General features: G+C 40.1%; 2 protein-coding genes and 1 non-coding gene across 3 annotated transcripts; 2 read left to right on the top strand and 1 right to left on the bottom strand.

Moving 5' to 3' along the window:
* The first annotated feature begins 1,333 nt into the window (after positions 1 to 1,333).
* Positions 1,334 to 2,806, top strand: LOC139637608 (cone-rod homeobox protein-like). Its single transcript, XM_071506448.1, has 3 exons — positions 1,334 to 1,529; positions 1,653 to 1,831; positions 1,920 to 2,806. The coding sequence occupies exons 1-3, from the start codon at positions 1,400 to 1,402 to the stop codon at positions 2,595 to 2,597; spliced, it is 987 nt and encodes a 328-aa protein (XP_071362549.1). The 5' UTR covers positions 1,334 to 1,399; the 3' UTR covers positions 2,598 to 2,806.
* Positions 2,807 to 2,862: 56 nt separating this feature from the next.
* Positions 2,863 to 2,936, top strand: trnat-agu (transfer RNA threonine (anticodon AGU)). The gene has a single exon. It is a non-coding gene; the product is annotated as a tRNA-Thr (tRNA).
* A 1,034-nt stretch (positions 2,937 to 3,970) lies between these two features.
* Positions 3,971 to 10,659, bottom strand: vtnb (vitronectin b). Its single transcript, XM_071505873.1, has 8 exons — positions 10,467 to 10,659; positions 9,728 to 9,844; positions 9,392 to 9,616; positions 8,258 to 8,397; positions 7,077 to 7,233; positions 6,277 to 6,435; positions 4,449 to 4,775; positions 3,971 to 4,283 (listed from the first exon to the last, which is right to left on the bottom strand). Exons 1-8 carry the CDS (start codon positions 10,528 to 10,530, stop codon positions 4,147 to 4,149), a joined length of 1,326 nt encoding a protein of 441 aa, XP_071361974.1. The 5' UTR covers positions 10,531 to 10,659; the 3' UTR covers positions 3,971 to 4,146.
* Positions 10,660 to 15,082: the final 4,423 nt, after the last annotated feature.

Genomic DNA, 15,082 nt, shown 5'->3' with positions numbered 1-15,082 from the left:
CTTTGTTCCGGGTCAGGGGTCACACAGGTCACAGGGGTCACTCTGGTAGCATGTGACCCAGTTTCGACCGATCATTCATTTTTGGTTTCGACATATTGTTGCCGTAATGTGAGTCATGTGACGATCAGCAGCAGTTTGAGTTATGATCTGGATGGCCCATTGTTCGCGGGAGTAGGAGTCAATGCGGAATAATTCACTGCTAAGTTGTTGCAATCATCAAGGTTAATGCCTCATCTTCAGTGAGCCCCTGAGCACTTTGGCCCCAAAATGTTTTCTTAGCCCATATGCTCCCCATATGACAACAGGAATGTCTATTGATATTGTTGTATGGCATTTTATAATAGTTAGGCCTATTTCAAATATCACTTAAATTAAAAAAAAGACAACACTTGGACACAGCTTTCTGATTTTATATTTGGAAATGTATTTTTTTAAATTTCAATGGCCCACACACTAAAAGTCTGGCACTTGGGAACCGGCCGTGCACTGGACTGTGCGCTATCCGGTGTTTTGATGTCTGGATCGGTGGAAGCGCAACCGACCAGGAAGGGGAACAAGGAGCCCGATTTGTCACCTTGACTCATTATAGCTGACTGAAGCCTCACACTTCGGCAGCTTCTTCAATACACGTCCACTATACACGCAGTGCTGTGTTTTTTTCCTGACGCGCACCAGGAGGCAGCGAGCTGTGGAGGAGAGGATGTTCCACAGACTGTCGTGTCAGAAAAGTGCGGTTGTTGCTTTACCTGCCGTGTTATTTGCCTTGTGTCGGTCCAAATGTGTTTCCTACTTTTTGAATTATGACAGAGAATAGACGGCAATTTAATAAATTGGTGAAAAAAAAAAAAAAAAAAAAAAAAATATATATATATATATATATATATATATATATATATATATATATATTCGCCTAAGCTTCGTGCGTCTCCTTAGCAACTTCACCTCCAAGACTCCTGAGTTTAGACTTATACATTACACAAATGTATGGTGTCATTTCTGAATTCTTCTATTGATTTCTAATTGATTTTGGAAAAGATTTTGGGCGACAAATCACTCTAGCTGCAGAGATCAACAGGAAGCTCTCACACTGCTGCAGGTTACGTCTACAGGTTACATGGGCACATTAGTGGGTGTTCGGGGATCAAACAGACACCTATTAGCCATTGATCAGCCATTAACAGGTGAATAACACATCAAAGGCACGCGTTGTGAGGCTTGACAATAACCACTGAGATGTGCATGAGGGTGGGGGGCGGGAGGGGGGGGCGGTTTGTGTCTGTCCAGCAAAGTATAAAACCCTCTAGAGCCCTGGATGTTCACCAGTGCCAAGCAGACGCATCACGGACACACCTGAGGAAACATACCCTCTCTCTCTTTGTGCTTGAGCTCTGCAGGAAGAATGGCACTCGGGTTGGATTTTACTGGCGGTAATGTTGCTGACATGAACCCGTTTTACTCGGGACATTATTGGTCCGCTGCAGGCCTGGACATGAACAACAACGACGATTACGCACAGGACACCAGCAGAGGTGAGCGACTGACGAGGCCTCCTCATTTTAAAAAGTTTGGGAAACAACAACGCAAGCTGTCTTTTGTTTTTGTTTAATAGCTAACAGATATCCTGACTGTATTATGTTGTCCTCTCTCTGTAGTGCACCATGACGCTCCTCACAGGACGCGTCCGGACACCCAGCGCCGCCGGAAGCGCACAACCTTCAGCAAGGCGCAAGTCAGCGAGCTGGAGAGGGCCTTCTCTGTCACACAGTACCCGGACATTAAAATGAAGGAGTCTCTCGCCTCTGTAACTGGGCTGCCGGAGTCTAAAATCCAGGTAAGACATGCACCACAGTCCTCCCATGTATTGGTTTTTGGATAACGCCCCATGCAGTGCGTAAAAATAACTTCCTCCTTTTCAACAGGTGTGGTTTCAGAACCGACGCGCCCGCTATTTCAAGAGCAAGAAACCAGCCAGAGAGGTCTCCAAACCCTCCGCAGACCACCTCCATTCGCAGTTCACCTACACTCCTGCTCCCAGTCCACCGCTGCCCCAGCTGCCCCAGCTGCCCTCTGCCTTCTCTCCGACTCCCAGCCTGCCGTCCCCACCAGGATACCCTGCTCCGAGTCTCCCTCAGTCCACCAGGCTCTCGACCATCCTGGGGAGTGAAGTCATGTCCCTGCCCGCACCTACATCCCCTGCAGCCGCCGACCAAGCCTCATCCTGCTTCGAGCATGGACCGGGTCTCCCAGGAGTTCCTCAACACCACCACCACCACCACCACCACTACCAAACCCCAGACTTTACCGATTACTGCCACGGTGTGTTTCCAGACACTGGGCTCGGTGGATGGGATTTGACAGAGGACTTTGAGGCTTTCCTCAGAGGTGCGCAGGGATCCCAGCCTGTGGGAAGCCGCTGCACCACAGTGGGACACACTGCACCCGAGGACAGCGGGCAGAGTCAGCTGGACCACCAGGGCTTCTGCAGCCCTGACGGGTCTATTGACGACCTGTCCGGCCTGTGCTTTCAGGACCTGGGCGACTTCAATCTGTCGGATTTGGAAATTTCTGCGGCGATGATCGATTATCTTTTGAGCTGACTGATAAAGAAGATATTTGGAAGAAAGCTGAATATTGTAAATAGGCTTAGCTGTGATAGAGTACAGGCTATATATTGCGAGACTGACTTGAAAAGAGGCCTTTCTCACCCACATGTGAATAAAGATGTATAGAATTATTCAGATATTGTTATTTACATATTGTAGAGTATTGCATGGGCATATAAATACAAATAAAAATTTTATTCAGTACCATACGGCGCTGTTGATTCATTCATAAACAGTATTACTGCCTATGTCGTCACACGGCGCCGTGGCTTAGTTGGTTAAAGCGCCTGTCTAGTAAACAGGAGATCCTGGGTTCGAATCCCAGCGGTGCCTTTTCTTTTTTTCATTATTATTTTTTTTAATTTAAATTAAAATTTAAATTATTATTATAAAGGCGTTATGAATTTTGTGAATCGTGTGAACAAGAAAACAACCGGACAAGATAGACGTGTTTTAGTAAACCGCTTTTCTGAAATACTTTACGCTACCAATGGTAACATAAAGGATCTTTTACACTGGAACCCGGAAGCGATTTTCATACCTCTAACTCTACATTAATATATTACAGAGTGTTTTCCTAACAATAAAACAGTGCATGGTGAATATGGTAATTAGTGGTGTAGGAAATATTCAGGTCCTTTACCTAAAAGCACAAAAACTGTGAAAATGCTCCACTACAACTAAAATCCCTACAGTCAAATTTGTAATTCAAAACAATTACATTTAAAATATCAGAAGTAGAAGTAGTCATTATGGAGAATAATATACCCTAACCCTGTTTATTATACATTTTATTTTTGAATCAATACTACTAGTTTATTAATGTGCATGTTCTATGTTGCATTTTACTGCTGTTGTTGTTGAGGTTGCTATAATTTCACCTCATCTAGCTCATGTGCTGTTGACCTGCTTAATCTACAGTAAAGCATAGTATGTACGATTTTCCTCAAACTGGTAACCTAAGAGATGTTGTTATTAATGGCTACTAACTGATCTGTAAACCATCAGTGAACCAATTATTAACTATTTATTACAGCTAATAAAGCCTTTATAAATAGTGCCTTATCAAAAGTGATAGGTCATTAAAGAACTTAATGTTTGTTACAAAAACAAACAAAAATATAAATATAAATACTTCAATTTGATTCATTCATAAATTTCTTTTTGTGTGTCGTCCGCTCTTGCAGTCTTCTGTCCAGCAGATGGTGCACCTCTTTCAAGAGAACTGCTGTCTGCTCAAGTGATCAGCGAACAAACACTTGCATATAAACAGTGCCCCCCTGTGTGAAAACAAAATTGAGCTTTACAGCTTCAAAATTTGGTGTCTGTTGTCTTTGCCAAGAAGAATATTAACCCACTCACAAAACTGAAATCTCAGGTTTATTAAATTATGCAGAATTTCAGCCTATCCAGCTTAATATAGAGGGAACATTAGAGGGGTATTTACTACGAACAACAAGCTTTAAGTGGATTTCTCTTTATTTCCTTTTGCTTGCTTAAGTGGATTTCTCTTTATTTCCTCCAAACTACAGACTCAGCCAGCCTATTTCTTCTCTGCCCTTGATACATCAGGTGTCTCTTCATGCTCGCAGCCCAGCCAGTATTTTGCAATGGATCGTGGGTATGGAGGGTTGACAGAGTCCACGCGTTTTGTTTGCAGATTCGCTCTGTAGTATTTATCTGCCATCATAGAAAAAGAAAAAAAACATACAAACCAAAAGCTGTTAAAGAGAAACTTCTTCATCATTTAAATTGTTGTGTTTTTTTTTTTTTTTTTTACTAGAATCTTGCTTCAGTTTTCTGTTCTGTTGACTTAGGGATAGAAATGACTCCATGTATTCATACCTCTCTTGAAAAAATACACATTCTGAACAGGAGTGCTCTTTAACTCTTGTGTGGGGCTCTCATCAATGATGTCGCTGTAGTTGTAGTCAAACCAGTCATCATAACCCCACAAATCACTAAACAGCGTATGGCGACTGTGCCGTCCACGCTGTTTACGCCTCCTGCTGGGCCTCCTCCTCCGACTGCTTCGCCTCCTTGCTGGCGGAGGAGAAGTTGGTGTGGGCTTGGCACTGACGTAGACTCGTCCCACTAAAGCAGCATCAACAGGGGGCCTGAGGCCCTGCCAGTCCCTACTGATGAAACGAGGGCCTGTTTGGTGACTGCTGACTGAACAAGGAGAAAGGAAGAGATGGATTCGTTAAGTGTGAAATTGAGTCATTTATAAAGGCAAAATAAGACATGTGAGATGATCAGAGATACACAAATACTTGTATATTTACATGTGTTCTAAGTATCAAAAAGAGTTATTTACATCCTTTATAGTTTGTCCTAATTATTCTGCAGAGACTGCTGGTTGTCTTTTTAAAAAAATCCCAATTCAAGGTGAAGTTGAAGAGGTTGCGCTAGTTTTTCTGCATCTTAAAAAAAGCATTTGTCACACTGAATCATGGTATTCTCATTTATAAACTTTCCAAATTTAATTTCTCTGATAAAACTCTACTATGCTTCAAATCCTACCTGTTTCTAAAAATGAAGAGAAACAGAATCTTTTTTAACAGATACCCCCATTTCTCTGCACAAGTCTGAAAATAATGTGTCCAAAATGAAGATGTTACTGTCCTCTCAACACTTTTGATTACAGTCTTAGCCTGGCCTCAACTTTAAATCTAAAATTAAATTAGAATTAAAATTAAATTAAAATCAAATTAAAATTAAATTAAATTAACTTTACGATGAAATAGTCAGAACGTCAAAGGTCAGTTTGCTTTGCCTGTTGTTTTTTTTAGCATAAAAAATGAATATACTGTCAATTGTTGCAGTGCCATGGGGATCCTGAAGTACACAGATTGAAACGGGAGAGTTAGAGCTTTTAAACAACGTATGATTGGTCAAGGTTGTGTGAAGAGAGTTTGCTACAGACCAACACACATCTGAAGTAGCTGTACCATAGTTAAAGAGTAAAACAGGCATCCCACAGGGCTCTGCTCTTGGCCCTTTTATGTTCAGTTCATGTAACTTGTAGCAGTTCTTCAGATCAATGTAGATGATTTGGTCATATATGTATGCACACAGCATTTCCAAACTCAGGTCTCACATTCAAAATAAAAAAAATATTTTTTCCTTATGGGTTATGAGTTAATGGATTAAATTCAAAGACTAATGGACATTGTATAAAAAAAGCTTGTGGAAGTAAAATATCTTGACCTTATGTTAAATTTCCAACTGAAGTGTTAACTAATGAGAGAGGTTGCAAAAGCAGGTTTCTGGCTCCGTAACATGAGGTGGGTATTGTAATGTTTCCTTCTGTAAATCCTTATTTGGACACACAGCTTTTTCTGTTCAGGGAATCAACATGGGGACTCTGTACACACACAACTGTCAATGAATCGTGGCTGGGATCATTTTTAAAGACAGATCAGTCATGTGGTTGTGAGTGATCTGGTGTTTTATTGTATCATTTTTTGTAAACTGTGTTTTATGATGTTCTCTGTGCTTTTAATTGTTGAGATTTATGTGTTTTAAAGGTCCATCTAGGGATGGACATTGCAAACTATATGCTATACATTTTGTAATATGTGGCACTGGTTCATGCTTTATACTTGTCCCCACACAAATAAACATTAAATAAATAAAAACAAGAAAACACACAAACACAGCTGAGCCTTACCGGAGCCTCCAAAGAGATCTGTGAAGAGATCCTCCCATGTCTGATCGCAGAAGAGGTCTGTGTATTGCGTGAACAGCACAGACGGGGAGGACCTGCTCATACGGACACACTCCTCATGGGAAGGCTGGTGCTTGAACTCATACTGATAATACTTGTCCCCTGAAGAGAGAAACAAACACATAGGGTTTGACCCACTGAAGGCAAGTCGACAGGTCACAGTGTAAATCTGATGTTGGATGAATTCCATTTAGCTGATTCAGTTTTAAGGTCCTGACATTGTTCATCTTATTAATGCTTTCCACACAAAGTCAAAATGTTTGCTGTAAAAAAAAGAGATAAAAACTTACAATCCACATTTATTTTCATCAGATTTTTATAGAGCCTAGACTCTGTAGATTTCATTTTGATTGCTGCCTGGTAAAATTTAACATCTTGGCTGAAACGAAATGGTGAGACAAGGAACTGCCACTTGAGAGCAGAGGAACAAGTATTCAGATATTTTAATAATAAGGTAAAAGTAGCGATAACGCTGGGTGTTTTCAACCAGGGGGTCAGGACCCCAAATAGGTCATAAAATAAATCAGAGGGCTCACAAGATGATTTACAAAAGGAAGTTTAAAAAATCTGCGGCATAAAGTTCAACTTTTTGCTATTATTATGAAATAAAAAGTGGGTTTCCTGTACAAATAATAATAATAAAAAAAAACTGCCATTAGTTAAACTGCTTAGAGCTTATGAGTTGCTTCGTTTTAAAGGAGCATGAGACAAAAGGATTAGAAGTCACATCCCTTCATAAATACCTTTGAAAAAATAGACTTTCTCTTTGCCACGGTGGCTTGGTGCTGGCACAGCAAATGCAGCACTAATGCTGTCTGGTATGCCGTCAAAGCCGACTGAAATGTCCCGCGGATAGTCCTCATCCAAGACATCACCCTCAAACCTCCAGTACCTGTTCCCCTGAGACAGAATAAATAAGAAGCCCCCAGCAGTGAGGTTTGTCTTTTATAAAATAATCCCTTTGTTAAGGTTGGAGCCCCTTCGTTGTCATGGTTACAATGTGGTTAATGTTATAGAACAACTGTTGTTAAAGTAAAAAGTGTTTTCTAAAATGACTGATACTATTTCACTCGACCACTAGATGTCGCTTGATAATAAGATGTAACTGTGGGTTGTAATAAAGCTGCTTGCACCAATGACCTATGGGTTTGTATTTTAGAGCTGGGGGGGGGGGGGGGGGGGGGGGGGGCTGAAGAGAGAGAGAGATCCTAATATTGTTTTAACTACAATAAATAGTAAGTCAAACTATTTATTCAGCCACCAGTAAAAGCCTTTAATGCCAATAATGTCACATTTAAAACCGAAGCTGAACCTAAACTTTTAATTACAGGCTTTTCGAGGGACCTCCCCAAGTTGGGGCCCTGGGTACTTTGTTCCACTACCCCCCTCACTTCTACAGGCCTGTTTAAAAAAAAAAAACATGGCAGCAAACCTGGAAAAAATCCAGGATCAGCCCCTGCTATCACTCCCAGACTGACTGACAGCTCTTCATCAAGTCAGAGCAAAAACATTTGCTGAAGGTTTATTTGCACGAGTAACGTCTGTAAATGCAATACTGTAGTAAAACTGATTTATGTTTCAAATTCGTATTCATATTTCACGTTTTTACTTGGGGCACATTGTATATTATACGAATGAGCCCCTGAGGCTCTGGTATTGTTTTAGAACTAGTCTGCCAGACAGTTTCAGTAATAATTTAATATACATATTTTAAAACTGCAGATAAAAACAATCCTTTAATTTCAGGCCTTTTAGGGGCCCCTGTGCATTAGTGTAAGTAAGACATATGTCTTTGTTTTGTTCCTGTTAATGAATTCAAACAGCCCTTTTATAAATGATAACTAGCAACTTTTATAAATGTAAGCAGCAGTCAGAATACACCACCCACAGCCTGTCCTCAGACTCTAGATATTGAAGTTTCTACCTTAAAGATGTAGCTCTTTCCCTGGCAGTTGATGCGTGTGAACGCAGCGTCGATGGGCCCTGAGATCCCCCACACGTCCTGGATGAGTTTGGGGTAACCAGGAAGTATGGACTTGTCATCCAACTCAAAAAAATATTCACCTATAGGAGGAAATGTGATGCATTATAGGCCATAAGAGACACAGTTCAATGTATTTAACCAGGATAATCCACAAAGTATCAACAAATACAAATACAATTAAGATCAAATAAAAAGTACAACCTACATAGTCTTTTTATCATGATTAATTTAATTTGTTACCACAGAAGGAGAACACTTCTCCAACATTTAAATTATTCCTCAATAAATTATCACAGTTTTTACCATTAGAGAAATAAAGTCTAGGGTGTTTATCTCTTCTGATTGTTATTATTACTACTACTTTCTTTTTCCTTGTGTTTTTTGAAAGAACTTTGTATGGGACAAATTTAAGTGTTGCTGGGCTGTTCAGGAACATAACAAGAAGAGTTTTGATTGAGGTGAGGTAGGACCAACCGATACTGAAGTGAAAGAAAGGGGAAAAAGAAAGTTTGTATTTTGCAACGGTTATGGACACTTTAGATGTTTAAATTCTTATCCATCACGCAGCACCATGTGAGAGGTGTCAGTGCCTTCAGCGACAGGAAAAGGACTCCTGCAGCAGATGGTCAGGCCCCCACAGAGCCCTGATCTCAACATCATGGAGTCAGTCTGGGATCACATGAAGAGACAGACTAAATCCACAGAGGACCTGTGGCAAGTTTTTCACGATGCTTGCAACAACTTACCTCCCACAAGTGTACAGAGGAGAATCTGAGCTGTTTTAAAAGGTGGTCACACCAAATATTATAATATTTTCTATTCACTGCACTTTGCGTGAAATAGCTTGATAAATAAAAACAATTCATTGCAGTATTTTTGAAAGCAGCCTCATGTTACTCTTAGTGTCTAAAACCTTTGCACAGAAATACATGAATCAGCAACTTTATTCATTTATTTAAAGATCACTAGGTCTTCTCTGGATCTTGAGCGATCGAAATCTTTTCAAACACGTTTCACCGCAGCCAACAACAGAGAAAGGCAGGAAACATACTGTGCTGTCAGATCCAGGTTTACCTCTGAACGCATAGATCGACCCATTCTTCAGCTGCAGAAAAGCATCGAAAGGTCGACCACTGCAGTGCACTGTGTCAGGGTCTGTAGGTGGTGTGGGCCCAGCCATGGTGCTGGGCAGGAGAGAGGCAGTTGCTGCAACTGTGCCCAAAGTTGATGGGACCGTTGCAGCAACAGTCGTCATGGCTTCCGTTACCTCCTCCCCTCCCTCGAAGGTGTCACCGCGAACTGAGGGTAGAGGAGAAGAAAGTTTTGTAACGTGAACATCTTTCAGTGACATTTTCAAAAGCTAAGAATTTTATTCATTAAAGTACAAATAGTTTATTCGGTGAAATTGACCTTTTTTGGGGCAGATGGTGTCAAAGTCCATACAGCAGCTTCCATAGTAAACACACATGGAGTCACACTGGCATTTCCTCTGTGGGTCGAAGGAGCCGCAGCGACCCACACAGGACTCTGTGGGAATGCAGTTTATTTCAACGTGACGTGGTGCTTCGATGCAGCGCAGACTTGCTCAGACTTAACCATTTAGATAAAATGGAAATCTCAAGTCAAGAACAAGTTCCTCAGAGCTGCCTGTGGTAAAGTATTTCAGTAAATGTACCAACTTACTTTCCTGTTAGTCACAACCATTTAAATGCACAGAGCTCCAAGAACTCACTGTACCTCCAAACACAAAACACTTTTTTTTGTGCGTATATGTGTTTCTTTGTGATGCTCCAGCACACACAGCTGCTTTAGCAAAACCACACTGAATAAAGAGAACACAATGTGGTAAAAACACTCCAAACTAATTCTGAAAAGCTGTCATTTTTCATCAGGCATAAAAACAAAATATAATGTCACATTGTTTTCTAATAGTCAGATATAGGTTACTGAATTGTAAATGCAGGGAAAAATGTGTTTAATTACTTTAACGGTCATGAATTTTACATGACTTAAAAGTACAAATTGTTACTGATATAATAATAATAATATACATTAAGGGTCAAAAGTTTAATTCCAGTGTAATTTATAAACATATTGTCTGACATAGAGCACAAGAGATAATTTAGAGAAGACAACATGGAAGACTTACGTTCTGCAGCAAAGATGGTGTCCAGCAGCAGCAAAAGGCCCAGCAGGGTCACTGCTGGCTTCATCTCGACTCAGGAATTATTCCACTTTTAAACAACAAACTGAAAATGTGGAACTGCGCACGTTCCTTTCTGTTTGCACCAGTGCGCTATAGTCGGATGAATCCGAGCCCCACTGTGGGGTGCAGCATTGTGTGCAGATGATGATCAATAGATATTTTTCAGGAGCTGTTGACCCCGGGGCGTCTGCCCTCCCGATTGGTCAAAGCTGTGATAATCATTAAACTGTGATGGCTGATCTCTGTCCTGTCTGTCCCAGAAACATCATCCAAACATGAACATGATCACTATAAGGCACAGAATATGTCATCTTACAGATTTAACACCCAATATCAGCTTTTTGGTTATTTTATTCTCTCTTTTTTTTTTTAAAGCAAGACAGTAAATGTAGAATAAATCTTACATTTATAGTCTGAATAGCTGAATGTTTCTTTATTAGGAAAAAGATTGAAATTCAAATTACAAACCAGACTAGAAATTGCAGCTGTGTGCTGTTATCCTGTAGAGTAGATATTCTATCTACTCTACAGTACATGTAAGGTCTGGTTGAGTGACAGGGAGAGTGAGGTAACGGGTATCTGAGCTCAAACATTGTGTAACTAGGGCAGTATTTTCCTTTATTGATCTCTGGAGCAAAAAAACAACCCTACAGCAAACATAATGGCTTCTTCCAAATGCAGCCCTGATAACCAGAGTGGCACAGTTACAAAAGAGAGTCAGCAAGAAAATGTAGGATATTTTAAAATGTTGTGGAATACATGTTTTGTTTTATTTTGGATTATGAGCGACAGGAGATTATCTGACAGAAGCTGATGATCAGATGATCTTCAGCACCATGAAGAGACACAGAGGCTGAAACCAGCACATACCCACCAGGCAGAACGCTTGAGCCTGAGCACAGATTAAAGCAATGTTACTTCCTCAACACTCACTCATCTGACCATCAGGAAACGGTTAAACATTGAAAGTCAAAACATTTGATTTGACATTGAAAACAAAATGTCTCAGACAAGGAGCAGTGGTATTTCAGCTTTCCTCTGTACTCAAACAAACATGATGAAGCACATCTGTTCCTGAAATACCAGCAGATAAACCAGTCCACACAGTGAAGGAAGTCTCAGTGGTGTTTGAAATGTATTTGTCTTTGATAAAGTGCAGCGAAAACTGTCCATAAACCTGATTAGGACAGATTATAAAGTCAGGTGGACTTTGGTTCACAGTGGAGCTCGTATCAGTTAGTGAGGACATTAATACTTTGGTTGCTGCCATATCTCTAATTAATAAACAATAAAGTTTTACAGTATCACTTGAAAAAGATAGGAGTTTTGCATAATCCACAAAGTTGTGGTTGTTCTATCATTACCATGATTATTACTATTATTTATCTATTTATTTGGGCTATAATTGGTGACTTTTTGCTTATACTACAGTGGTAGAGGAAGTATTCAGGTCCTGTGCCAGAGTAGAAGTACCAAGACCACAGTGTTAAAACAATACAACTAAAAGTCCCACATTTAAAATCTTACTTAAGTAGAAGTATATGAATATAATCAGAAAAAATTACACTTAAAGTGTTAAATGTAAAAGTTCTCAATGCAGAGAAAACATTATATTCAATATCAATAGATTATTACTTAAGCATTAACATAACATAACATAACTAAGCATTAATTTTACTGTAGTAGTAAATTTTTTGTATAGGATTGCAAGTAACATACAATCATACAATCAAGTAACATTTTTGCTTGAAAAATGACAAAAACTAATACCAAACTATAGTTGCCAATTGAGTTTCTATCAACTGACTTATGATGGACTGACTAATTCAGCTTTACTTGTATATACTGTCGGTTTAATTTCTGACAAAGTGTCATATTTTAAAAGCACTTCACGTTTTTTGTATATGCAAAAATCTTAATTTGTAAAATAACAACTAAAGCTTTCAAATAAATGTAGTACAGTAAAAAGTACAATATTTCCCTCTCAGTTGTAATACAGTAGAGGTACAAGTGGCATGATATAAGTATACAATACTCAAGAGAAGTACAAGTACCTTAGGGTGCTTTCACAGCCGCTCCTGTAGTCCGGTTAAATCAGTCCCTGGTTTGTTTTCCCCCCCTTGCTGCATTAGTTTGGGCAGGTGTGAAAACAGTAATTGGACTTGGGAGGACCCAAACAATCTAACCGAGACCCTTTCCAGGAGGTGGTCTCGGTCCGGTCCCCGCAATTCTGAACTCGATCCGACCCCACTAAGCAGGTGAGCCCACAGGTTGGAGCTGGACGGTTCGACGTGATGTTAGCATGTGATTGCACATCCTCAACATTAGCTCCATCCCTCTCAAAACGTCTTACAGCAGCACGTCTTCACAGAGTCAGAACCTGTGCAGCATTATGGCGACGTACTGAAGCGAATCGGTGTTCTGGTGTTGGGGGGCATGTAGGTAAACTGCCCAGACACATATTAGAGCTGTGAAGAAATGTCATTTCTGAAGCTAACCTATTTCCCTGTGTTTACTGTGCTGCCCCCCGCCAGAAAATCTGACCAATGAGCGGAGTGAACGTACACACGTCATTAGTCGTGATGCGTTTTGGTTCGCTTGAATTTTTCTCTGTCAGGAAGCAAACAGAGCAAACGAACTTCAGGTGTAAAAACATTTAAAGAGGACCTATTATGCTTTTCTGAGTTTTCCCTCCCTTGTAGTGTATTAAATAGCTTTTGTGCAGGTGAATTGTCTATAGAATCGCAAGGCCTAAAGAAAACTACTTCAAACTACTCCAGAAATTTAACTGTGAGGGAGGACTGCTTCAGAAACCGTGCAATGGTTATTTCTGTAGTTCTCACTTACATCTGCATCTTTATTGTGAATCTTGTTATGTTTAATGGAGTCACCGGTAACCTGATCAAGTTAGTATGCTGAGTACAGCTAAGTTCAGTTTTCAGTTACTTTGAGCACTTAAGTTTAATTCATTCAGATTTACCAGCATCATAAACCAGCAGGATAGTGAAGCAGTGTTGACTGTATACCGTTGGTCGTGAAGCCGGACTGTCTGTTCCTCCATTATTTATATTCCTTAAGTTCGGGAATATCTGGAATCTGCTCCAGTCCAGCTGGTGAAGGTGGACCGGGTCTATCATCTTCTGGTTCAGAATCGGACTCTGGCTCAAACACATACAGTCTGCGGGCAGAACCGAAGCTAACAGCTACAACCGTTTGTTTACAGCTGCACATTGACAGGTGCAGTTGCCATGGTAGTTGCTGGCAAGCTGTGACCAATCAGAGTCCACTGTGCTCTGATTGGTCAGTTTCAGAGGGGAGGGGGCCTTAAAGAACCCAGGGCCTTAACAGCCCATTTCACACAGAGGGTGAAAAGAGTACTGTATAAGATGTACAGAAGAAGAAAAATAAAGTGTTCAGTGCTCATCAGACACTTCTCCTGTCCTCGGGGCCAAGGACCTGGATTGAACTGGTTTAAAACTCCTTCTTGCCAGTGTAATAAGAATTCCAGCCTTTGGCATAAGTATCCTGGCGCCACTGATGTCAGGTCGTCCGTGAAGACTCTGACTGAAGGTTAACTTGTGCCAAATCTGGACATTTATATCACCTTTCCCATAAAATTCCCAATTGTTCTCTTGTTCCGAAGAGTCTATTTCTTCCACATTACCTACATTTAAGTGCCAGCTGGAACCAGTAAGTATTTTATGATTCATACAATCAAATTAAACTGTAAACCATAGGGCCAGTTAGAGAGTGTAGCCAGATTTTATATGGACCTTCTTTTTTCGTAACCAAACATTTGCCTGTTAAGTTGTTATAAACCATGTTAAATATACATAGTTTTTATTGGTCTGCCCCTTTTTACGTCAAATATTAATCCAGTCATTGAACCAGTCAGCTGCCCTTATGATGACGAACAGGAGCCTGGCTCTCAGAGAACAATGATCACCAAACCTTTGAGCTCTTCATTATAGATGGAGCACTGTAACACAGCCAGTCATAAAACCTGTGCCAGCACAGTGTGCAGCTCAATCTTATTCTTCAATCTGAGTTGTAAAAACTCAGTTGATTAAGTATTGGTTGTACTTGGTTGTCCCTCTTTCATAAAATGTTGGAAGCATCTCTCTCTTAACGGTTGTTACATTTATACTGAGCTATGCCATGTCTTACAAATAACATCAATACTTATTTCCCCCAATATATATGTTCAGTATCATAAAACTATTCCTTAAACTTCAACTTTAACTTCCTGTCTTGAGAAATAAAATGTAGGAAAAAGTGTGTTGTGAATATATATCAGGAAAAATATCAATTAAAGTCCCATTGCGAGGCCTAAATATTATATCTATGAAAATATAAAATCGATATTTATCAAATTTAATAATATTTTTTCCACATTTTATAAGTTCATTCTAACTCACTTGATTATTCTCACTTGGCCTGATGTATCCCCTTCATAAGATGTTAAACTGTTTATCTTATATCTGAAACACTGGACTACTTTTGAAAGGCGTGCACTGTTTATACACATTTTCTAACCACAGTGTTGTCCTTGTGCACCG

This window comes from Trachinotus anak, unplaced genomic scaffold (genome assembly GCF_046630095.1).
Source record: "Trachinotus anak isolate AG129_WGS33_773 ecotype Australia unplaced genomic scaffold, CSIRO_AGI_Tana_v1 ptg000020l, whole genome shotgun sequence".
Classification (NCBI taxonomy): Eukaryota; Metazoa; Chordata; class Actinopteri; order Carangiformes; family Carangidae; genus Trachinotus; species Trachinotus anak.
The sequence above is the reverse complement of the archived record's forward strand: the minus strand, read 5'-3'. Positions and strand labels throughout refer to the sequence as shown.